The 24392-nt window shown below is 43.1% G+C and overlaps 1 protein-coding gene across 1 annotated transcript in view; it reads left to right on the top strand.

Annotated features, from left to right (window-relative positions):
• Positions 1–17766, top strand: part of NAPRT (nicotinate phosphoribosyltransferase) — an 80426-nt gene extending 62660 nt beyond the window's left edge. Inside the window, exons 11-13 of the mRNA XM_030219901.1 lie at positions 4054–4208; positions 9687–9794; positions 17338–17766. Coding sequence (XP_030075761.1) covers positions 4054–4208; positions 9687–9794; positions 17338–17469 — 395 coding nt within the window. The 3' untranslated portion in view covers positions 17470–17766. The remainder of the gene's footprint in view (positions 1–4053; positions 4209–9686; positions 9795–17337) is intronic.
• Positions 17767–24392: the final 6626 nt, after the last annotated feature.

The following is a 24392-nucleotide window of genomic DNA, read 5'->3' as shown; positions in this document are numbered from 1 at the left end:
CTTATTCACCATCCCTTTCCTAATAATTCCTAGTATCCTGTTTTGTTTTTTTGCCTCCACCGCCACACTCCGAGTAGAAGATTTCAGCGTATTATCTACAGGGACACCTAGATCTTTTTCTTGAGTGCTGACCCCTAAGGTGGACCCTAGCATCAGATAACTGTGATTCAGATTATTCTTTCCAATGTGCATCACCTTGCATTTGTCCAAATTAAATTTCATCTGCCATTTGGATGCCCAGTCTTCCAATTTCCTATGGTCTTCCTGCAATATTTCACAGTCCGCACATTGTGATAGAGTCACATCCAGGATAGTTGGGTTAAGGCAGTTTCAGTCTGAAACACAAGTCCCAGAAGGCATTGCAGGCAAGGAGCTAGGGGGTGAGATGAAGAACCCGGACTGGACTCCTAGCTGCATTAGGGGAAGATATGGGTGTAAGCTGGCAGGATGTGTAGATTGGCTGCTACTAGAGGAAAAGAGAGTTAGGAAACCCTGTGTGCAGGAGCTCATCATTAGTCTAATGCTTAACTCAGCTGGTATGGGTGTGGGGGAAGCTAATGGAAGGAGAATGATTGGTTGTGAGAGCAGAAGCCAGGGATTGATTAGGCAGGTGGGAAGGAGTCCCAGAGGAGAGAAGCAGTTGCAGGCTGAAAACCCTTGGGTAAGAGAGGTCCCTAAAGTACTAAAGTAGGCTGAAATCCCTTGGGTGTGAGGAAGTCCCAAAAGTATTTGCAGCTGAAAATCCTTGGGTAAGGGAGGTCCCTAAAGTATTGAATTTACCAGTGAAGCTGATGCAGGGTGAAATCCCTTGGATATGAGGAGTCCCTAACATATTTTTTTTTGTTACATTTGTACCCTGCGCTTTCCCACTCATGGCAGGCTCAATGCGGCTTACATGGGGCAATGGAGGATTAAGTGACTTGCCCCAGAGTCACAAGGAGCTGCCTGTGCCTGAAGTGGGAATTGAACTCAGTTCCTCAGGACCAAAGTCCACCACCCTAACTGCTCCTCCACCTTCAGGAGAGTATTGAACTCTCCTGAAGGTAAAGAGAGTAGAAGGTAGAAACTGCTGCTTTGTGATTTAACTGTGATGATGAATTGAATAAACTGCTTCTATTTGGAATTGAACCACTGTTTATTGTGCACTGGATAAAGAGCCCAGACTGGAGCTGACTGTGAGCCTGTATTGAATCCTGGTATGTGCTGATAGCCTACTGCTTAAAGGGGACTATTTGCCACACACACTTTCAGGTGGCTTATATGTGCTTAAGATTGAAGGTGAATGCTGCTGTTGGAACTGTGTATCAGGTCTACTAGAAACTTGCATGGAATAAAGTCCTTAAGATTGAAGTTGCTGGTGGATATTTATTTCTTGACTGTACCGGGAGCCTGTGGCTGGAGGAGATTGTTCTATGCTTGGCTGCACCTAGAGGTACCTGGTTACAACGTGTTTTAACAACCTTGAATATTTTTGCATCATCTGCAAATTTAATCACCTCACTCGTCGTTCCAATTTACATATCATTTAAAAATATGTTAAATAGCACCGGTCCTAATACAGATCCCTGTGGCACTCCACTGTTCACTCTCCTCCATTGAGAGAAATGACCATTTAACCTTACCCTCTGTTTTCTGTGTCCAAGAACCAATTCCTAATCCATACCATATCCTTGCTTCCTCTCCCATGACTCTTTAATTTTCTCAGGAGTCTCTCATGAGGAACTTTATCAAAAGCTTTCTGAATATCTAGATAAACTACATCAGCTGGCTCACCATTATTCACATGTTTATTCACACCTTTTTGCCGAAGATTGTGTCTCCTTTTCATGTCAGTCATACTGTGTTTCTTCCTTCTTTTTTCAGGGAGGTCTATTCTGCAGAATATGCTTCCCTGCTACTGTTGGATGTGAAGCACATCCTTGTGCACTATTTTACCGCTACCAGTGATTTCAGGCGGTCTAATAATCTTTTCTGCTTTGCGGGACCCTGTTTGCCGGCCTCCAAAGTGACAGTGGCTTGATGGCTTAAGGTGGCTATTTTGTTGGCTTACATTCTGAGGGGTACATCTGCTCCCATGCATGTCAACGCTCATTCTGTATGGTCTTTGGTGACTTCTTTGGCAGAGTCTAGGGCAGTTTTGATGGCAGAGATCTGTCAGTCAGCGACATGGTCGTCTTCTCATGCCTTTGTTAAGCATTACTGTTTGGATGTGTCTGCTCGTACAGATGCTTCCTTCGGTACCATGGTTCTCACTGCAGGGATATCACAGTCCCTCCCCTCTTAAGGATAGATTTTGTACATCCAATTTGTCTGGACTGATCCTTGGGATGTAATGAAAGGAAAAATTAGTTAATTACCTGATAATTTTCTTTCCTTTAGTCCCAAAGGATCAGTTCAGAGCCCGCCCCTTTTGTGATAGTTTCGTTTTTTCCAGGTTCTATGTAATATCAGGTGTTTGTATTGTTCTGGTTCTGTTATTTCTAAGGCACTCGTTTTGCTGTTTATTTCATAGTTCTTTTTCTATCTAGAGGCTAGAGGTTTTTTTCTCTGGAAGTCACTCTCTCTCACTGCTTTATCAAATTCTGGCTTGGTTTCTAAGCACAGGAGTTTGAGGCACAACCCATTAGTGTTCTTTATCTGTATCTGCTGGTGGGTGGTTACAACCCATTTGTCTGGACTGATCCTTTGGGACTAAAGGACAGAAGATTATCAGGTAATTAACTAATTTTTCTGTATTGTTTCATGGTATGTCTGCATCTTGAATATTGTGTACAATTTTGGTCACCATATCTCAAAAATGATTTAGCGGACTTTGAAAAGGAACAGAGAAGGGCGATAAAAACGATAAAGGGGATGGGGCGACTTCCCTATGGAGCAGGCTAAAGAGGCTAGGGATCTTCTGCTTGGAGAAGACATGGTTGAGGGGAGATGTAATAGAGGTCTATAAAATGAATGGAATGGAACAGGTAGACATGAATCAATTTACTCTTTCCAAAAATACTAGGACTAGGGGGCAGACAATGAAGTTACAAAGTAGTAAATTTAAAACAATCAGAGAAAATATTTTTTCATGCAGCATGTAATTAAACTCTAGAATTAATTGCTAGACAATTGGTAAAAACAGCTTAGCAGGGTTTAAAAAAAAGTTTGGATAATTTCCTAAAAGAAAAGTCCTTAAGCTATTATTAAGATGGACTTGGGATAATTTACTGTATATTTACTACTACAACAACTACTTATTTCTATAGTGCTGCTAGACATACACAACACTGTACACTGAACATATAAGAGACAGTTCCTGCTCTACAAAGCTTACAATCTAATCAAAACAGACAAATAAGGGATAAGCAGCATAAAATCTGTTTTACTCTTCTAGGATCTTGCCAGGTACTTGTGACCTAGATTGGCCACTGTTGGAAACAGAATTCTAGGCTTGATGGACTTTTGATCTGTTCCAGTAGGCACAGCTTATGTTTTTATTTATGTGATATGCCAAAGTTATATAATAAGACCCTTATAGCATGGTTTCTCCAGCCTTTTCTAGTCCTGCTTTGAGAAGGGGAGTATTGGGGGGGGAGGGGAAAGAGGTGATCTGACAGCTTGTTGGGTGTTCTTAGTTTAGGGTCTTGGAGTAGAATGACATTGGTATCTTCCGATGTCAGGACTGATACGATTATCTAATTGGAATATTTGATCTGGAACCAAATGGGTTTTTTTTTTTTACTTTTGCAGTATCTGGGCCCAAAGTGGGTAATTTATAAATGTTTTTTTTCAAGCACATTGGCTTATTTAGCTGCCAGTTATTGGAACAAACTACCTATTGATTTGAGGAGGCAATCAAAACTATACGATTATTTTGGAGATTGTTGAAAACTTTTCTGTTTAAGAAATTTTTAGTTCGATTTTTATTTCTCAGGCTGGATTTTTATATGTATTATTCCTGACGTTGATCCGGTTTACTCTCTTTTGTGCCACACTGAACTGTTATGGTAAGTGTGAGATAGAAATGTCGGAAATGTCATGTTATGTTATCCCTCTCTCTTGCTCCCATAGGTCACTCGCTGTTGGATCTCATGGCTCTGGAAGAGGAGTCCCCACTTCAGGCTGGACAAGAAGTGGAGTTTCTTGTGCTGGGGAGAAGTGAGATGGAGAAGGTGACTGCAGGTGCTGTGGAAGTGCTTCATCGGGTTTATTTCAGAGATGGACAGGTCAGAATAACACAGCTGCTGCTTGGTCTTCTCTGGTCCTGTGCATTTGTGCTTCTGAGTGCTTGTAGCTCTTGCCCTGGTGTCAGCCTGTCTGCAGAGTGGTGCTTTCCCTCTGGCTGTCTCAGGTGCTTAAAATGCAAGTTGATATTCAGCCCGCAGTGGTCAGTGTTTGTTTAAACACCGGCCGCTGTGGATTATTTATAACCAGATGTTTAGCACCAGTATCTGGATCCTGGCTGGTGCTGGATATCTGGGTGTAACTTGCCCGCTGTTACTTATTCTGATGCTGGTGATATGCAGACCAGTAACATGATAAGGCTGGGACAACCTTTTTGCTGTCCTAACTTTATCCATGCAGTTACTTGGTTAACAATGATTATTCAGTCTCCTAACCAGGTAAATGCCAGCGCCGCCTAGCCTCTGCTCCTGGACCATCTTGGTACTACCCGGATATTGATTGATTGATTGAGATTAATTAACCACCTTCATGAACAGGTTCACCGAAAACAGTGTAAAGTAGGTGTAGTTTAACATAAAACTTACAATTTTGTTAACAACATAACAATAGTAAAATGACCAAATATAAACATAAATACAATAAATGAGATAAACTTGAAAACAGCAGATTGAAACCCAATAATAGAACTAACGTGAACAGTATCAAAAATATACACATTTAACAGCACTGCAGAAGAATCATGTACCAGAAATATGATAAATGTTGGTACAATACCATAGACAGCATGGAAGAATATTTAAGTAACAGAGATATAATACAGTGTCATCATAATAACAATGAAACATCTAATAAGCAATGCAATAGAACACTCAAATAGGACAGATAATGGTGCTAATTCTTTTCTGTGTAATCGAGGGACCGAGTGCACATATATACATGAGGACATGATGGTTAGTACAGAGTCAATTGGGATAAATAGATGGGTGGCTAAACTCAAGGCAAGTTCAATGTATAATTAAACAAGATAGGAGGAACTGTGGCAGATAAGAGAGGAGGAAAGGAAAGAGAAAGATGCTGTATTGGGTGGCAAGGGGAGGATGCCATTGTGCGAGATCAGGTCCCTTAACCGTGTGAGCTGGAGAAGGGGTCCGATTGCATTTGTCACATGCCAGAGAGTGAATAGATAGGGATGGGCTGGAGTGTAAATTTTAAAGGGCTTCGATGTTAGCTTCAAAACTTAGTACAAAAACAGTACTGGACAGACTTCTATGGTCTGTGCCCTGAGAAAGGCAAGGACAAATGAAACTCGGGTATACATATAAAGTATGGAAAATTTGCTGTTGGTCACTGAGCACTTCTTACTCATATTTTTCTATCCTTGCATATGTTCCTCACCATCTGTTTAGAATATTTGAATACCCCCTTGTTCTTATGCACTACCAATTCTTTCTCCTTTTTTTATTTTTTTATACCATGTAGTATTCTTTTTCTAGATCAAATGCTATATACAGCAGGTCCTTTTTTCTCAACTGTTGTCTTCTAGCAATCTTCAAGGTGAAAATTATGTCTATGATCGACTTACCTTGACAGAATGTGAACTGGATTTTACTGACCTTTACCGGTCTCCTTATCCTCTTCTCTATAATCCACTCCCATAATGTAATTGTGTAGTTCATCAGCATTGTCTTCTCTTTTCTTTTGAAGATTAGTACTAGCATGCTTTCTGTCATTTGGCACATTTCTTCTTACCAGCTTGTCCTGTACCACTTGTAACCACTCGCCTCCACCTACCCTCCTCTCCTCCTTCCTGTACACATTAATTGATTTGATGTGCTTACTTTATTTTTTGTCTATTAGATTGTAAGCTCTTTGAGCAGGGACTGTCTTTCTTCTATGTTTGTGCAGCGCTGCGTACGCTTTGTAGCGCTATAGAAATGCTAAATAGTAGTAGTAGTAGTAGTAGCACATACCATGTAAAATGAGTTTATCTTGTTGGGCAGACTGGATGGACTGTACAGGTCTTTTTCTGCCTTCTTTTACTATGTTACTATGTTAACTGGTCTAAGTTACAGGGTGTGCATCAAGGTATTCCAGGTGCGGAGTGGTGTATAGTTACCATATCTATTAAAATATGTGAGAAGAGCCAGGTCACTGGCAGGTATCACATCGTACAATTTCATTTGATGAGGATACAGATAATGATGCTCCTGGAGAGGACAGAGGTCTCAAAGGAAGAGGACTAACTTATTCTTAAAGTACTCTGACCTATTTTGTTTGAGGACCTTGAAAATCAAACACAGAGTTTTAAATTTGGCCCTGTAAGGTACTGGTAGCCAGTGTAGTTTTGAGGCTTGTATGCTCTGAGTCCCGCATATAACGTTCTGGTTTAGGATGTGCTGGAGAGAGCTTCGACGGAAGCTTCAGTAGTTTGGAATGTGAGGTCAATACCGGACAGACTTTCACAGTCTTTGACCCGCAAATAACAAGATGGATTTGGATAGGCTGGAGTAGGCTTTGATGGCAGCTCCAGTAGTTGGAACATGAGGACAGAGCTGGGCAAACCAGAAACACCAGAGAAAGACCGTGATCAAATATATAATATTACGTTCATTGTTGATTTAAATTTTGTATTGATAATGAATGTGAATGTTGGGCAGACTGGACCATTCAGGTCTTTATCTGCCGTCACTATGTTAACTGCAACATTCTGAATTAGCTGATAAACTCTTTTTGGTTTGGCCAGTGTATGGGGCTGTCACGAAACGCCTAGCCACCTGCCTGGGGCTACTCCATGGCCACTTTAGAGGGTCTGTCCCCAGCACAGCTCAGGTCCACCTGCACCTGCTGCTTGTGCTCTACACTACCACCCTCCTCCCACTGACTGGGTCCCAACCACCTCTGGGCAAGTCTCTTGATCTCAAATTATCCCCAGTGATTTCTGTGTTACTGTGTCCACACTCCTAGTGGTTCCATCCACAGTTCCTAGAAAGACTCACAGACTCAACACACAAACCACCAGGATTCTTAGTCGATTCAGATAATCAGAGGCAATAAACAAAAAATGTTTGTCATAAAAATATTGAACAGTGAACCATAAAAACAAATGGAACAAAACAGCACATAATAACAGGTAACTGAATATGGATCAATTATAAAACTAAACATTTACTTATTACTTGAATAGTGCCTGAAGAGTACAGGAAATATAGCTGTTCTCAGGTTATCAAATATAACAGTTCACAGGGCCTCAGCAAAGAGATCTTTCTCACTCCTCTCCCAAACTGAGACTGGAGAAAAATCCAGTATTTTCTAGATGAATTTAAGCTCCTGGGCCAATCAGAGCCCAGAACAACAAGTTTTAAAAATAGCTGGCCACATCACTTCAGGTTACCTCATCTCTGTTTAACTAAAGAGGGAACAGTCATTTCTCAGTAACAGCTTTAAACATAAACATATACTACCTGCTGGCAAACTAGAGAAATACACTTCAAGAAATAATCAATACAGTTTACAGGCTTAAAACCCACTGTTTTGTCACAAGGGCATTACAGTAGTCTAGTCATGATGTTATCATGGCATGGACCACAGTAGTCAGACTCGTCTTTTCAATATATGGCGATAGATTTCTTAGTTGCCGCAGGTGAGAGAGAGAATTTTAAAGGTTGTTTGAATTAGTGGGATCAGAGTGAATGATGAGTCTAGCAGTATCCCAAGATTCCTAACCTTTGATTTTAGGGGGAGTTCAAAAGGTATTTTGAAGTCAGGTATTTGTCCATTTGTGTTAGGAACCCACAGAATCTCTAATTTGCTTGGGTTCAAGCAGCGTTTGTTGTTTTTTGCCCATTCCTAAGTTGCAGTTAGGTAGGATAGTACTGAGATAGTCTGACCGGATTTTCAATGGCATTATCCAGATACCACTGCTGGAAATTTGGGTATGGCTGCAGTGAGCAGGGCTTATCTGGACGGGAGCAACTCCTGGCCAGGAAGTCCCATTGAATATCAACTCCATGTTTCCTAAATGTCGGGAAGTTATATAGATAGTGAGGGAAGAGGTACACCTGAACCTACTCCCCTTTTCCAGTGTAATTCTGCCATACCCCCACAAAATCACTGGCATGTGGTTTAAATTCAAGTAATTAAAATGTGCGTATAGCTCCATCATGAGATTACAGGGGTTAGGAAGAAGTGCAAGAAAAGTCACAGAGAAAACGTAAGAAATTCCTTGAAAGAAATAGGAGAAGCTTCTCATGTCAGTTCTGTGCGTACACTGCATGTTGGCACTGATGGTCTGCTAAAAATTATTCTTTGATTACTGAATGCTCAACCAGCTACATTATTATAGTGAAGTTTAAAGCAGTTTGGTTTGCTTGAACAATTGCTTTGTTTTCTTGATGTGAGTTCCCACTTTAAAGAGTTTAGCCCTTTAAATATCTTTTTATCTTTATCTTTTTATGCAGGAGCCATTTCCCCTGCCAGTAAACATAGTAAACATAGTAGATTTTCTGCCGTCATCTACATAGTAACATAGTAAATGACGGCAGAAAAAGACCTGCATGGTCCATCCAGTCTGCCCAACAAGACAAACTCATATGTGCTACTTTTTGTGTATACCCTACTTTGATTTGTATCTGTCCTGTTCAGGGCACAGACCGTATAAGTCTGTCCAGCACTATCCCAGCCTCCCAACCACCAGCCCCGCCTCCCACCACTGGCTCTGGCACAGACCGTATAAGTCTGCCCAGCACTATCCTCGCCTCCCACCACCGGCTGGCTCTGCCACCCAATCTCGGCTAAGCTCCTTAGGATCCATTCCTTCTGAATAGGATTCCTTTATGTTTATCCCACGCGTGTTTGAATTCTGTTACCGTTTTCATTTCCACCACCTCCCGCGGGAGGGCATTCCAAGCATCCACTACTCTCTCCATGAAAAAATACTTCTACTATGTTTACTATGTTTACTGGCAGGGGAAATGGCTCCTGCATAAAAAGATAAATCTATTTAAAGGGCTAAACTCTTTAAAGTGGGAACTCACATCAAGAAAACAAAGCAATTGTTCAAGCAAACCAAACTGCTTTAAACTTCACTATAATAATGTAGCTGGTTGAGCATTCAGTAATCAAAGAATAATTTTTAGCAGACCATCAGTGCCAACATGTGTTCTTTTGAGCAACAAGGCTCATTAAAGACAGCATATCCATCATCAGTCTAATTTTTAAATATGAAAAGTTGCTTAGCTTTTAGCTTTCTGCTTGAAACAAATGACCCACTGCCAGCGTGGCCAGGTTTTGTAAGCTTCATCAGGGAAGCAGTCTGTTTCAATAAATGATGAGAGAAACTTTGTTTTCCTGCATAAAAAGAGCATTTTTCAGTACCCCCCTTTGCAATTGTGATCCTTTTTACTCATGCATGTATTAAAAAATCAAGTCTACAGAGAAAAAAAATAGGTATTCTAGTTTTGATGTCTGGCACTGTGTGACCCTTCCTCTTTTTTCTCCACCTCATTCTGTTTCTTTTGTAGATCTGTGAACACCTTCCCACCATTGCCGAAATAAGGAACCATGTACAGACCTCCCTGAGCAAGCTGAGCCCTGTCCACAGGAGACTGCATGAGCCTCAGCCCTATAAGGTATATATTAAAGAAGAGAGAGAAAGTTTCTCCAGTGTAATAGGGGGAACATTTGTTTAAAATTGGCAGATAATGGATGGTCAAATCAGGGCTTGGATATCATCAAATATCATACGATAAAACATATAAAGATATCCACTTGCTGTGCGTACTACGTTGTATCTAGATGAGGAAAAAGCCTCAAATGCTAAGGAAAGCTCCTATGTTAGTCACCCAACTTAAGGGAGCCGCCTTTCATTCATCATAGGCTAAAAACCTCTTACATGGCAAACTTGAACCTGATTACTTCGTAATAGCGGTCTTTGCATTTGAAATATGTGATGCGAGCAACCTTATGTTATATCTTTTAGGAATCACAGCATTTGATATAGTCAGTTGGTACCACGGACCCTGAAGCAGACATCGAAACTCGGGCCAAAGTCGGGCCATGGATGATGAAACACAGCTACAGCTGTTGAGATAAGTGCACCTTAGAACCACTAAGTTACGAAGTAATCAGGTTCAAGTTTGCCATGTAAGAGGTTTTTAGCCTATGATGAATGAAAGGCGGCTCCCTTAAGTAGGGTGACTAACATAGGAGCTTTCCTTTGCATTTGAGGCTTTTTCCTCATCTAGATACAACGTAGTACACACAGATAATGGATGGCCCAGTTTTTTACCAGATCATCTCCCATTACCATTTATTTTATTTTGTTTGTTTATTGCACATTTGATATATCCCAGACAGGTGACTAAGCGGTTTACACAATATTAAAATAATAATCCAGTGCTGATAAAGTAGGGGAGGGTTAGAAAGAGGAGGAAATGCTGATGTCTCAGGCCTTCCAAGGAGAATAACTGATACCAATGTCTCCTGTTATTAGTATATTAGCAGCCCCAGCTCTCCGACACCTGATAGGATCCTTTATAGTGCCAGTATTTCTCTTGTGTATTTAAGATTTTATTAAACCAGTTGATCTTGGCAACCGACAACCAAACAACATAGAGAGTCCAATTTGTCTAATTGTACAAGATCTTTTTAAGAGGAAGCAACATGCCCTTTTTCTTCAATCCCCCTCCCTCTTTTATGTAACAGAATATCAACAGAGCTATCTGAAAGTGAAACTCATCTAAAAGCTTCTTGTATGAAAAGCCATTATCTTTAACATAATCACCATCTTAACATGTCTGAAGGCTGTTTATTTTATTTTATGTTTCAACAATTTTATTGATGATATAACATATTTAACAGTCAACGAACTGAGTATAAAACCATTTGAGAACGAAACAAACTGAATTAAAGCAAGGTAATAAACTCATCATCAAAGTTTTCTTTATTTATTTTTTGTTACATTTGTACCCCGCGCTTTCCCACTCATGGCAGGCTCAATGCGGCTTACATGGGGCAATGGAGGGTTAAGTGACTTGCCCAGAGTCACAAGGAGCTGCCTGTGCCTGAAGTGGGAATTGAACTCAGTTCCCCAGGACCAAAGTCCACCACCCTAACCACTAGGCCACTCCTCCACTTAATACTCCACATCTTAATACTGAAAAACTTTATCTCATGAACCAACACAGGTCTGGGCGATTCAAGTAGTAGTAGCGCTCTAGAAATGTTAAGTAATAGTAGTAGATATTATACAAAAAAAAAGCTTAAGAAGCCCACTACCCCCCCCCCCCCAAGTCCCTCCCCCTTTATACCCTCCCCCACCATTACCATACCCTGAAGCAAACCATATAATTCCAATCCCCCTCCTACTAAACCACATCCCTCCTCCCACCCCTCTTCCCTCCCTTTAACCCACCCCCTAACGATGCTGTCTCCCTCCCTCGCTCTCCCCTTTCCTAAACTTCCCATGGCAATCCATTCAATACTTGACTGCGTGCCCAGTGTGATAAATTAGACAGACAAGCTTCCCAAATTGCAAGAAACCTCCGCTGCCTTCCAGGGGACAGCCTTGCCCCCCTTGATTCTCATGTCATCAGCTCATTCAACTTATTCCTCCAGTGCCAGAAGGAGGGGGGTGATCCTGAGTCCAATAAAGGAGAATGCATTTCTTCCCCAAAATACAGGCTTTCCCCAAGAATAGCTTCTCACCTCTTGTTCCCTCTTGCCACAGGCCAGACGTACTGAACATCATCCTCTCAAATGATAACCTCACTGTGCGCCCTAATACATTTTGGAGAAAATGAGCTATTGCTGACCAGAACCTAGAAATGTACCTACACTCCCACATCCCATGGAAAAAAGTCACCTCCTCCCTTCTACATTTGTTGCAGCCCGGCGAATCCAAAACCCCAGCATGAAAAGTCTGCCTCTGGGAGAAATATGCTCTGTGCACTGTCCAAAAATGACATTCCTGTAATTCTGCGCTATGTACCAATTGCACACCGCTCTGCAGAGAAGTCAGCAACAGCCTTGCAGAAATCCTTCTACCCACTTCCCTACTCCACCGATCCGCTACCACTTGCAAATCCCTCCCTTGCTTCCTCTTCTGCAATTCTCCATGAAACCACGAAATCGAAATTTGACCCGCTGCATCCCCTTCCAAGAGTTCTCGTAGCTGTCTGCCAAACCACAACGATAAACTTCCCCGTGGTAGGGAGCGTACATAATGAGATAGTTGATTATAAGCAAATATTGAAGCCGGACCCCGAGCACACTTGTCCAAAAATTCCTGGACCGACAAAAGAGTCCCATCCTCCTGAATGGCACTTTCTAAAAGAACTATTCCCTGCTCTGTTAGGGAACGAAACACCTTGTTATCTCCTCCTGGGGTGAAGTCTAGGTTCCCCTGCAAGGGCAGCCACACACTGCTTTGAGGGCACTGGCCCCATAGCATTTTTTTTGTTTTATCAGTATTTATACTCCATACAATCTTTACATTCTTGGTGAATAACAATATTAAAACATATGTGAAGGGACATTTTCGATATTTATTTATTTGTTTATTTGTTGCATTTGTATCCCACATTTTCCCGCCTCTTTGCAGGCTCAATTTGGCTTACAATACATCATGAATAATGGAAATGAGAAGAGAATAGACATTTGGTATTACAGAAGGATTTTAGTTATGTGATAATGATAAAGCATAATAGTAAAATAACAAGAAAACATTATAAGATAGTTCTAGATGCATGCGGGGGATTTCACGTGTGTTGATCTTTGTGATATGTATTGTTAAAGAGATGGGTCTTCAGTAGTTTGCGGAAGCTGGTTAGTTCATAGATCGTTTTTAGGTTGCGCAGCAGTGCATTCCAGAATTTTGTGCTCATATAGGAAAAAGTTGATGCGTGCGTTAGCTTGTATTTTAGACCTTTACAGTTGGGGAAATGAAGATTAAGGAATGTGCGAGATGATTTTTTAGCATTTCTGGGTGGTAGGTCTATCAGGTCTGACATGTAGGCTGGGGCATCGCCATGGATGATTTTGTGAACTAGGGTACACACCTTGAACGCGATGCGTTCTTTGAGTGGGAGCCAGTGTAGCTTCTCTCGTAGACATCTAAATCCAACTTTCGACGTTTTGCCAAAAACATCCAAAATTCAAGTGGTGGACATAGCGATTTTCGAACCAGCAAAATGCCTTTTTGTTTCGAAAATGGCCATTGTTGTACTTAGTACATCTATCTTTTTGGATCATTTTTTTGGGGGAAAAAAGGCCAAGTGAAAAATGCACAAAAACAAGCCATTGGGACATCTGGGGGGGGGGGGGGGGGGGGGGTTAGCATTTTTAGAGCAGAGCAGTGGGGCACTCTGGGGGGCACTGCAGTGGACTTCATATAGAAGGTCCCAGGTACATATCTCACTGTTACCCCATTATATTGTATGGTGATCTCTCCAAAACCCACCAAAAACCTGCTGTGCCCAACTGTACACTACTACAATAGCCCTTATGGCTGCAGTTGTCACCTATAGGTGGGTACAGTAGGTTTTTGGTAGGTTTTGGAGGGTTCACGCTTTCCACCACAAGTATAACAGAGTGGATTATGGGCCTAGATCCCCTTCTCTACAGTGCATTGCAACGACCACTAGGTTTCTCCAGGTTTCTTGCTGCTGTAATAGGACTGGCCATAACATGTGAAGCGGTTATAGAGGCTGCTGTGTAGTGTTCCTTTCACATCCTTGGAGGGTGGGAGTGGTTCATCGCATTGAACCCTTCTCTAAGGAGAAATGGTGATTAATAAGAGTAACATTGACATCAATCCACTGCTTGGCTCCCCAAGCTTGCTTGGGCCATGGGGCCATTGCTGGTGGACACAGCCGTTTCGCCAAGTTTTCTGCGCAGCCATTTGCCTTCTTTACCAGAGTGTGACCATTGAGGCAGAAATGCGTTAGCTTCTGGATAGTTTAACAGAATTTCATGCTTCCCTTCTCTGTACTGGGAGCAACACCGTATCTGCAGCTTTGTTGAAGTGAATGAATCAACAAAAAAAAAAATAAGAAGCTGAGGGGGATTTGTACTAGATCAAAGTAAATGCTGGATAGTGAACAAATGCAACTCAGTTCTACTGTGCAGAAGAAGGTGGTTTATGCACAGAATTACTTTGCGGCATATCCCAATAATGTATGCACAGGGAACACTATGCACAACTAAAATTACTGGCATGGAAGACATCGCATGCATAGAATATGCAGCTCCAAGTGCCGCTGCAAGCCCAGGTCTTTGTGCAGATGCAGCGCACAGCTTATTTGCGTACTACTTGCTACTGCATGGGGAGCAAATTAATTTTTTTCTTCTATACTTGCATTAGGAAACTCCGTGCTGAGTTGAAGCACACAGCTCTAATGCAAAGTTATTACTACTTCTACTACTGCTTATCATTTCTATAGCGCTACTAGACATACGCAGCGCTGTACACTGGACATAAAGAGACAGTCCCTGCTCGACAGAGCTTACAATCTAATTAGGACAGGCAAACAGGACAAATAAGAGATAAGGGAATTACTAAGGTGGGAATGATAAAACATGGGTACTGAACAAGTAAGTAAGGGTTAGGAGTTAAAAGCAGCATCAAAAAGGTGGGCTTTTAACCTAGATTTGAAGACAGAGATGGAGCTTGACATACCGGCTCAGGAAGTCTATTCCAGGCATATGGTGCAGCAAGATAAAAGGAACGGAGTCTGGAGTTAGCGGTGGAGGAGAAGGGTGCAGATTCTCTCTCCCCCTGGATGGGTATTTTTTCCAGCTGTGCCTCAACTTGCCTTGTTTCTTTTTTTGGGAGGAGGAGGGGGAAGTAATTTTGTCCCTTCCCCTTTTGGGTACATGTTAAGTAGCTGAGGATTTGTGAATGTGCTGGTAGGCCCTGTACCTCGTAGGTGGCTGCGTGTGTAGGTCTGAAGAATCAAATAATGATTACTGGGATACTGGTAAATGAAATGTGCCATTCAGATTGAGAATTTGTTTTTATTTTACTCCTTGACTTTTGACTCTCTTCCATTACCCAGTAGCCATGACTGCACCTCTCTGAAATACAGCCAGGACTGCCGTGGGGGGGGGGGGGGGGGGGGGGGGAGACAAACAGGGCAGCTACACTGAACCCCACATCTCCAGGGGACCCTCATGGGGTCAGCATGTACTCCCTTTCTCTTTACCCCTATTTGGCATCTCCCTCACCTTCCCGGTCTAGCTTAAAAAATATTTTTTTCTAAGAAGAGGGTTTCCTGCGCAGGAGCAACTGAGAAACATGCTACCTTTGGCGAAATTCGGCCTCTGCACTCTTCCTCTGCTACCGCGTTTCTGCCCAAGCAGAAACAAGAAGTTGTGTCAGAGGTGAGGCGAACCGTGGTGGTAGAGGAAGAGTGCCGACTGCCTAGGAGGCCGAATTTCACCAAAGACATCGTGTTTAAATCGCTCCCGCACTGGAAACCCTCTGCTTTGACAAAAAAAAAAAAACATTTTTAAGCTAGACTGGGAAGGTGAGGGAGACACCAGACCAGGGTGGAGAGAAGGGGAAGACATGCAACTCATAGGGGTTGCCCTGAAGCAGCTGTTTTTGAATTAAACTGGGGGGGGTAGGGTTCAAAGAGAGGGGGAGATGCCAGAATGAGGGTGGGGGTGAGGTGAAAGGGAAGAAATAATAGACTTGGAAACAGAACAGTAGGAGAGAATGTGGACAGTAGCATGCAGGGAGGTAAGAGAAAGGGAGAGATATTGGACCCGGGGTGTGGAGGGGAGGGGAACAGAGATATTGGATGGGAGGGCAGTTGTGACTACAAAAGTGGAGAGAGGGAGAGGAGATTCTGGAAATGGTGAAATCATGTGGGAGAAGTCAAAGGTAGGTGGCAAGAAGATGAGTGAGAGGTGAATAGTCAGTACAAAGGTAGAAATGTGGTAATGGGGAGTAAATGCATGGCAATAGAAGGCTGGGAAAGGAGTGAGATGGGAAATGGGAGAGCTAGGAACTGAGAGGAGATGGAAAATTGTTAGGTAGCTGAAAATTAAAAAGAAGAAGGGTGAGCTAAAGAGAGTGAAATTTGAGTGAACAGAGGCAGAAAAGGAAAAAAAAGGAAGAGATAGCTGAAAGGGAAAAATCAATATGTTAGGTGTAGTGAGGGAATGGAACAAGAGAGGAGAAAATAAAAATGGACAGCAGGCACTGGAAAGAGAGTTAGCAGAAGACAGACAAGAAAGCAGAAAAAGAGAAAACAGACCAAGATGATGGAAAAACAAAGGTAGAAAAAGTGTTTTTATTTTGAATTTATTAACAGGCATATGTTAACTTTGCAGTATGTGCATCACAGATGGTTTTGTATTGTATTCTGTGGCATATCCAGATGGCTGATTTGGGGAAGGGAGGGGGCTTGAGCCCAAAATAGGTGGGCACCACATTTTCTCCCCACTAGAATGCAAAATATACATACTTGAGTTGGCAGGGATCCCCCATGCCCCATCAACTGAAACCTCCTCCTCCTTGTGGCAGACAGAAATCTCCAAGCTCTGTACTTGGTAGCAGTATTCCCAAATTACCGCAGCACCCCTCCCCCCACCCTACCACCAAGATGAGAAGGGGGGGGGAGCAGCTCTGAAATACTGCTGCTAGTTACAGAGCTTGCAGAATTCTGGTCGCTGGACCTGAGGAGGGGAAGGAGGTGGTCATCAGCTGGCGAGGCTTGGTGAAGCCCCACCAGCCACAGCAATGTTAATGTGTGGGGGGGGGGGGGGGTGTCTAAGTCCTCTTCCCCACCCCCCTCTTTCGTGGTTATGCCACTGATTGTGTTTAGTAGAAAATGAAGTGCATTTCTATTTTTATTTCTCCAGTGTTGTTGTACTTGCTGAGTTTAACTTCTTGGGGTTCCCAGTTCCATTTTGGTGTTCATATTTCTAATCTGTGATCCCTTGTTCTGTATTTGGTGAAGGTCTGTCTGTGTTTTGTGTGAAGGTCATTTAAGGTTGTTTTATGTATGGTAGTAATGATGGGTAAGAAAATCAAGGGAGGGTGCAGGGAAGAGAGGGGATTGGGGGCCCCCTCCTTAATTTCTGCCCTGGGCCTCAGCGTATCTAAAACCAGCCCTGAATAAGCTGTAGCCTGGCTGAATCTTTCCCTTGTATTCTCTCACACAGGTTGCTGTGACAGAAAAACTGCATCTTCTTATCAACAGCCTCCAGATGAACAATCACCTGCAGAGACCCAGGGCGCATTCCCCTAGCTGTGGAAACACCCTGAGGCCTCCTGTGACATTAGGGCCTGTGTAGGCCCCACACTCAACTACACACATCCCTGCTTCAGCGGCTCAGCAATGGGGACAGAGTGAAAGGAACCAGGGCCTGGCACGTCATACCGACATGAACATTTTAACAAATTACCCGAGGACAGCTGCTAGACCACTTAGGATCTCCTAGTAGTGGAAGAAAGTGGTACATAAGACTAAGAAAAGTGCTATGTACACAACCCTCACTCCTGCAGATGTTCTGTAAATTATTATGGGGCCCTTTTACAAAGGTCTGCTGAAAAATGGCCAGTAGTGTAGACACGTGTTTTGGGTGCGTTCAGAATCAGTTTTCAGTGCACGTGTAAAAAATGCCTTTTTTTTTTTAAATTTTGCTGAAAATGGACGTGCAGCAAAATGAAAATTGCCGCGCGTCCATTTTGGGTCTGAGACCCTACTGCCAGCCATTGACCTAGCAGTAAAGTCTCACGCAGTAATGACCTACGACCGTCAAATGCCACCCTGGTGGTGCATATACCAGATGTAAGGAAAACATGTAAGAAAATTTGTATTTTCGGACACATGTATCAGACATGCATCAACTGAAAGGTAGTTATTTCTTTTTCAAGGTGGCAGTACTTGTTTGAATCTTGAAAACAGCACCTTTTTTTTTTTTTTTACTACTTTTTTGTGCCATAATTAAAAAAGAAAAAAAAGCTTGATTGGCCTTTTCTTTCTTTCGCTGCATAAGGATCAACACTATGGAAATTAGTGAAGGGAGGTGGTCTAGTGCGTAGAGCATTGGGCTAAGAACAAGGGAAGCCAAGGTTCAAATCGCATTGCTGCCACCGACACTCCTTGTGGCCTAAGCAAACTCCTTTATCTCCCATTGCTTCAGGGACATATGCATTCAGGTACTTTATCACCACTGTACAACGCTGTGTCCATCTACTAGCTATATAAAAATAAGTGTTCATATCAGTGGTGTAGCCATGGGTGGGCCCGGATGAGCACACGCCCATCCATTTTGGTCTCAGACCCACCCAGAAATGGCACATCTCTGATGTGGCTGGTGGGATTCCCGGCATCTGTCCCTCTCCTCTCCTTCAGGCATCTTTATTTTATTATTTGTTGCATTTGTATCCCACATTTTCCTACCTATTTGCAGGCTCAACGTGGCTTACATAGTACCGTGATGGCGAAAGCCAATTCCGGTGTCAGAAATACAGAGTGGTAATTGCATTAAAGTACATGAGTAACAGAGTGTCTTAGGTAGTTGAGGAGGAAGAATTACATGTCTTTCAACTCCACTCCCCCAATCCTTGTAAACCTTTCAGTTCTTTGCTGGCAGCGATCAGCGGCCCATACCCGCTGCTTGTGCTGGTCCCAAGCCTTCCCTCTGATGCAACTTCCTGTTTCTGCACAGGTAGAATCAGCTCAGAGGGAATTTATGGCCATGCAAGCAGGGGGTATAAGTTGCTGCTTGCTGCCAGCAAAAACCTGAAAGGTTTAAAAGGTATGGGGAGGGGATGGGGTGGAGTTGAGAGGTATCCTAACACCTGCGGGGGCTGGGAAGGAGTGATGCCTGGTCTTCAGGAGGAGAGAAGGAGATGCTAGGTGGGGGTGGGAGGGAGAATTTCTTGTGCCCACCCACACTGGGTTCAGGCCCACCCAAAATTGTGGGACTGGCTACACCGTTGGTTCATATTAGCAATATGCAGCTCTCCTTAAGCTAGCACATCTACCATGATATGAAACAGGTTTGCTCCTTCCTGATTTCCCCTATGTTACACTGGTTTCTGATCTTTAAACAAAAAAGGGAACCTGAGTAAACACACAAGTTTTTCATATGGATGATATGACTGTTGAATAAACATTGTGCCTTACCTAAATGAAGTAGCAATTTTAAAACTGTGTTATGTGTTCACTCAGATTCCCTTTTTTTTTTAAAGATCGGAAACCATTCATTGTCATATATGGTTTATTCAGATTTGTTGAATCGCCTTTTTTACAAAATAATTGGCGATGTACAGTACAATCAAATCTTAGAAAGAAACGCCATGAAATTATAGAAAAGCAAAACATTCTCGTCTTCACAGTGAATATCAGCGCTTCACATTTATGTCCAAAGAAAGGTTCGACTTCTATCACTAAAGGCATCCATGCAAAAAATGAGTTTTTAGACTGATTTTAAAGAATACACAGATTGCATGAGGGAAATTTTTCCAGGGCTATAAAATAGAAAGCACTTCTTCTAGATGACTCCTACTAGGCCTGAGATGGACTGGGTAGAATGAGTCTATGGTCATTAATAGAGAGGAGAAAGTAGACAAGAGTGTATGGGATCGTTAATTTCTAAATATAATCCGACAGTCCAGTCTAGAGTGCCTATATGGCAGAGCAAGTACTTTAAACTGAATTGTATCATTTTCAGGAAGCGAGTGCAGTTTTTGGAGGAGTGATGTGGTCGCCTCATTGTCTGGCATGACATAGTACAGGAGCTGCAGTGTTTTGCAGTGGGACAGCAGTAAAGGACTGCATTGGTGGGGCGGTGTTTGGTGTGTTGGGGGAGACATTGGAGCCCGGCGCTTGTATGAAGGTGCTGTGGGTCATGGTTTTTTTTAGTGGAGCGGTGGTGCGAAAGTGGGGGTAGTGGAAGGGAAGCCGGGAAAGCCCTGTGCAGCATGCATGGGCATCCGACGTCATCAAGTGATGTAGGGGACAGCCGCATGAGTGCCTGGAGGCAGGGATTCCGGGCCTGAAAGGAGCTGGCTCAATTAAATGATCGGGGCCTGTTGCTGTAGCAAGGAGAAGAAGTCCTCTGGTGAGCTCTCCTGACATTTTTTTTTTTTTGCATCGGACGGTCCGGGGATGTTGTACTGCGCATGTCCCTGAGGGAGAGTTAGGTTATCGCTGCTGATAGCAGCGCCTAAGTGAAAACTAGCCACCTTTGAAAACAATCAAAGATTTAGCTCTAAATAAAGCTCTGGGCCTTGACGGTTTCACTAATAAATTCTACAGATTGTTCGGTAAGTTGTTGTCCCCATTGCTGTTAAGAGTATTTAATTCACTAGATAAGGAAACAGGGTTCCCACCGACCTGGGACCTGGCTACTATAATAGTCATACCTAAAGCAGGCAAGGACCCACAATACTGCAGCTCATATAGACCCATCTCATTATTGGGAGCAGACTATAAAATCTTTACTAAGATATTGGTCTCTAGGCTGCAGAAGTATCTCCCATTGTTAGTACACGAAGACCAGGTTGGTTTTGTAGAGGGTCGTCAGACATTCGACAATATTAGAAGAGCATTATACATGATACACACTGCACACATTAGCAAAACTCCATTTTGCCTACTGGCACTATATGCCGAAAAGGCGTTTGACAGAATGAGCTGGCCCTTCCTATTCGCAGTAACAGAGCGGATGGGTATCAAGGGACAGTTCAGGACCTGGCTGCATTTGATATATGACACACCGAAAGCTGCGGTACGAGTGAATGGCCACCTGTCGTGCCCGTTCCAACTTCAAAGAGGCACCAGACAGGGATGTGCCCTATCCCCATTACTGTTTGCCCTGGTGATGGAACCATTCGCTATACAAATTAGGGCTCAGAGTGAGATTAGAGGTCTAAGATGGGCGGGAATGGAGACCAAGCTTCTTTTATTTGCAGATGACATTTTACTCACCCTGAAAGATCTGGCAACTTCCTTCCCAAAAATTAAGGAGGTGGCCCAGAGGTATGGGGCAGTATTGGGGTTTAAGATCAACTATGATAAGTCGGAGGCTCTGGGGGTCCAGGTCCCTGGAGAAGTAATAGAACAATTACAGCAACAATTCCCATTCCGATGGACCACCAAATATATTCGCTATCTAGGAGTTAATATTCCACGGAGCGTAGATTAACTGTTTAAATATAACTTCCCTGATAAGGTAAATGCCCTCTTTGAAGAGTTAGAGAGATGGGAGGGCCTGACCCTCTCATGGATGGGGAGAATTAGTGCGATAAAAATGATAATTCTCCCCAAACTTTTGTACCTATATATGGCAATCCCAATAGACATACCAGAGGGATTTCTGAGGACTCTGCAGAGAAAAGTATTTGCATTCATATGGAAAAAGAGACTCCCGAGGGTACGTAGCAAAATACTGTATCAATCTAAGGATAGAGGGGGGATGGGGGTCTCATTTTTCTAGGCCTACTATCAAGCCGCTCACCTAAAAATCCTAGCATCCTGGCTACAAAAATCAGATAAGATAGGAACTAAACTAGATCAATGGTGGCTAGATCCAGTTCTACTTCAGGCAGTGTCCTGGCTCCCGAGTACTAAATTAAGAGAGAGAATAAAAGTCAGCCCCCCACTGATTCGATGGCCCCTGTTGATATGGTACAAGGTGCAGGAAAAACTCTTTCCTGAGAGGACATACTTTATGTTCCTCAGGTTTGCTCCCCAGTTCGGACCGGGCCTGATAGATGAAGCATATTTAGAATGGGAAAAATTAGGCCTCTACGAGTTAGGCCAGATGTATTAACAAGATAATATGGTCTCTTACTCAGTTCTATGCCAGGAACATGGGCTCTCCCCTTTACAGGCTTTCCAATATTACCAGGTATGTGACTTTTAGGCGGAGAGCGGAAGAAGAACTTAGCTTATCTGAAACTCTCATGGAACAGAATATGCACAAGGCGGGAGGTAGAGGTGCGATAATACGTTTGTACAAGGCCCTCCTAGCATCTGTTAACCCAATAAAATATTTCACATCTAAATGGGAAAATGCAATGGGAGCGACATATGGGGTTTCTAGGTGGTCACAGTCTCTCAGGTCATTGCTGCGAGTATCCATATCGAGTGCATTGGTTGAAAACGGTTATAAGATCTTATAATGCTGGTATTATACTCCTAGCAGACTAGTAAAAATGTATAAATCAGGATCAGATCTGTGTTGGCAACAGTGTGGCCTAAAGGGGGACATGATTCACATATGGTGGACTTGTACACACGCACATCAGCTTTGGTCAAAAATAGTGGACTTACTGTGTGAGATAACAGAAGTGGTATATCCCCTAAGCATGGACTGTTGCTTATTACATTTTAAACTGAGGGGAGTTAAGAAATCCATTCATCACTTTGCCACCTACCTGTTTGTGGCCTGCAAATTACTCATTGCGACAGCCTGGAAAAAAAACCAAGTCTGCCTGGGACCCAATTGGTTCTAGACAAATTGGACAGGATCCAGCTGATGTCAAAGTTTATGGCTATCAGAAAAGGACAGATTGCACAATATTATAAACTATGGGAAGTATATGACAAATGGAAGGGAGTCAACCAAGCAACAGCTTCTTAGAAGCGCCAGACAAACCTTGGGGAGGGGGGAGTTTAGGGGGGTTGGGTGAGGGAATAAGGGGGCAAACGTGATAGCAATTTGTTAAATATGTTACTGTGTTTTGTATGTATAAGCTAACAGAAATAATGTGATGTAAATTAAAAGGCGCAGGATATGTTAAGTTTTGGATATTGTATTATGATGGAAAAATCATAAATGATTAAAAAAAAAAAAAACTAGCCTTTGGGAGGCAGAGTCGGCTGGTAGCATAAATGGGACCGCATAAAATACAATCCTATCTATGCAGTAATCCATAGCCACTTAATTTACAAATACATACTTCATTGTGTTAGCTGGCGCCACATAAACTAGATATTCGATGCCGAAGCCCGGACATGGCCTGGTATTGAATATCTGAGAATAACACCAGCAGCAGTCAGCAAAATGCTCACCACCACTGGCTGAATATTGACCCCCCCCCACCCCTCCTGTTAATTGTCAATAAACCATCGCACGCAAGTGGCAGCTCCCGTAAGTCATCTTTACCTATGACCCTTAAATAAGAGCCAAAATCCTTCCCTTACCCAACAGAATTGGCCTGTGGCACTTGTTGTTTCCAGATTTTCTGGATGTAAGTATTTTAACCTGCTTCAGAAAAGGATTAGATAATATATTTTAAGGGAAGTGAGCTTTTCTCTTGGTCAAATAGCCTGTGACTTGTAATGGGAATTTTCAAAAGCAAGAGGGTTCTTTCAGATGAGGACCATGAGATCTTGAAAGCTTGACAGCCTACTGCAACTAGTGGTGCACTCAGTTCTCTGAAACTTCACCTTCAGGATTTCACTCTGATTAAAGGACCCTGTATGTGACTGAAGAATTGGCAGATATCCACAGAACATTTGTGATGAAACAATACTTTTGTGAATAAAGGATTTTTACTTACTTTTATTTTACTGAAGACTAACAAAATCAGAACAGTAGAGGAGGATCCAGATGTGGAAGGTATTGAACTTCAAGCTGCAATCCTGCTTCCTGTTGCATCCATCTTCCTCCTGCACAGGGGCAGACTCAGAGTAGTCTGGGCACTGTGGTCTGCCCCCCCCCCTACCACCATGCCGATGCCCCTGCTGCCCAGGCCCTATTTGAAGGACCCTGGTGGTCTAGTGGTCTCTGGGGGGGGGGGGGGGAGGATGTTCTTTCCTGCCCGCTGTGCTACTGCTATTCCCCGCCTGCCGGCACCACCGTGTTTTCAAAGTGGTGGCTGAGACTTCCCGTGGTAGTCTTGCAGGTCCCAGCAGTCTTGTGAGACTTCTGCAGGGATTCTCAGCCACCATTTTTAAAGTACGGTGGTGCTGGGCAGGGGGAATAGCGGCAGCACAATGGGCAGGAAAGAACATGTCCCTCCCTGCAGAGGCCACTAGATCACCAGTGGCGTGCTTAAAGGTAGGACCGGGGAGGGCTGTAGTGTGCTGCGGGCATCCAGGCAAAGCCTCTGGGCCCTCAGGCACTGCCCAGTTGCCCAAATGGTCAGTCTGCCCCTGCTCCTGAAAATACTTTTTCTGCCCCTTCCACCCCTATTCCTGGTACCTTCTTAAATAAACATGCCTGCCACCACACTTCTCTGATCCCCCTCCTCTCAA

The sequence above is a fragment of the Microcaecilia unicolor genome, chromosome 1, assembly GCF_901765095.1.
Source record: "Microcaecilia unicolor chromosome 1, aMicUni1.1, whole genome shotgun sequence".
NCBI classification, from domain to species: Eukaryota; Metazoa; Chordata; class Amphibia; order Gymnophiona; family Siphonopidae; genus Microcaecilia; species Microcaecilia unicolor.
This window is presented reverse-complemented; position numbering and strand designations above follow the sequence as displayed.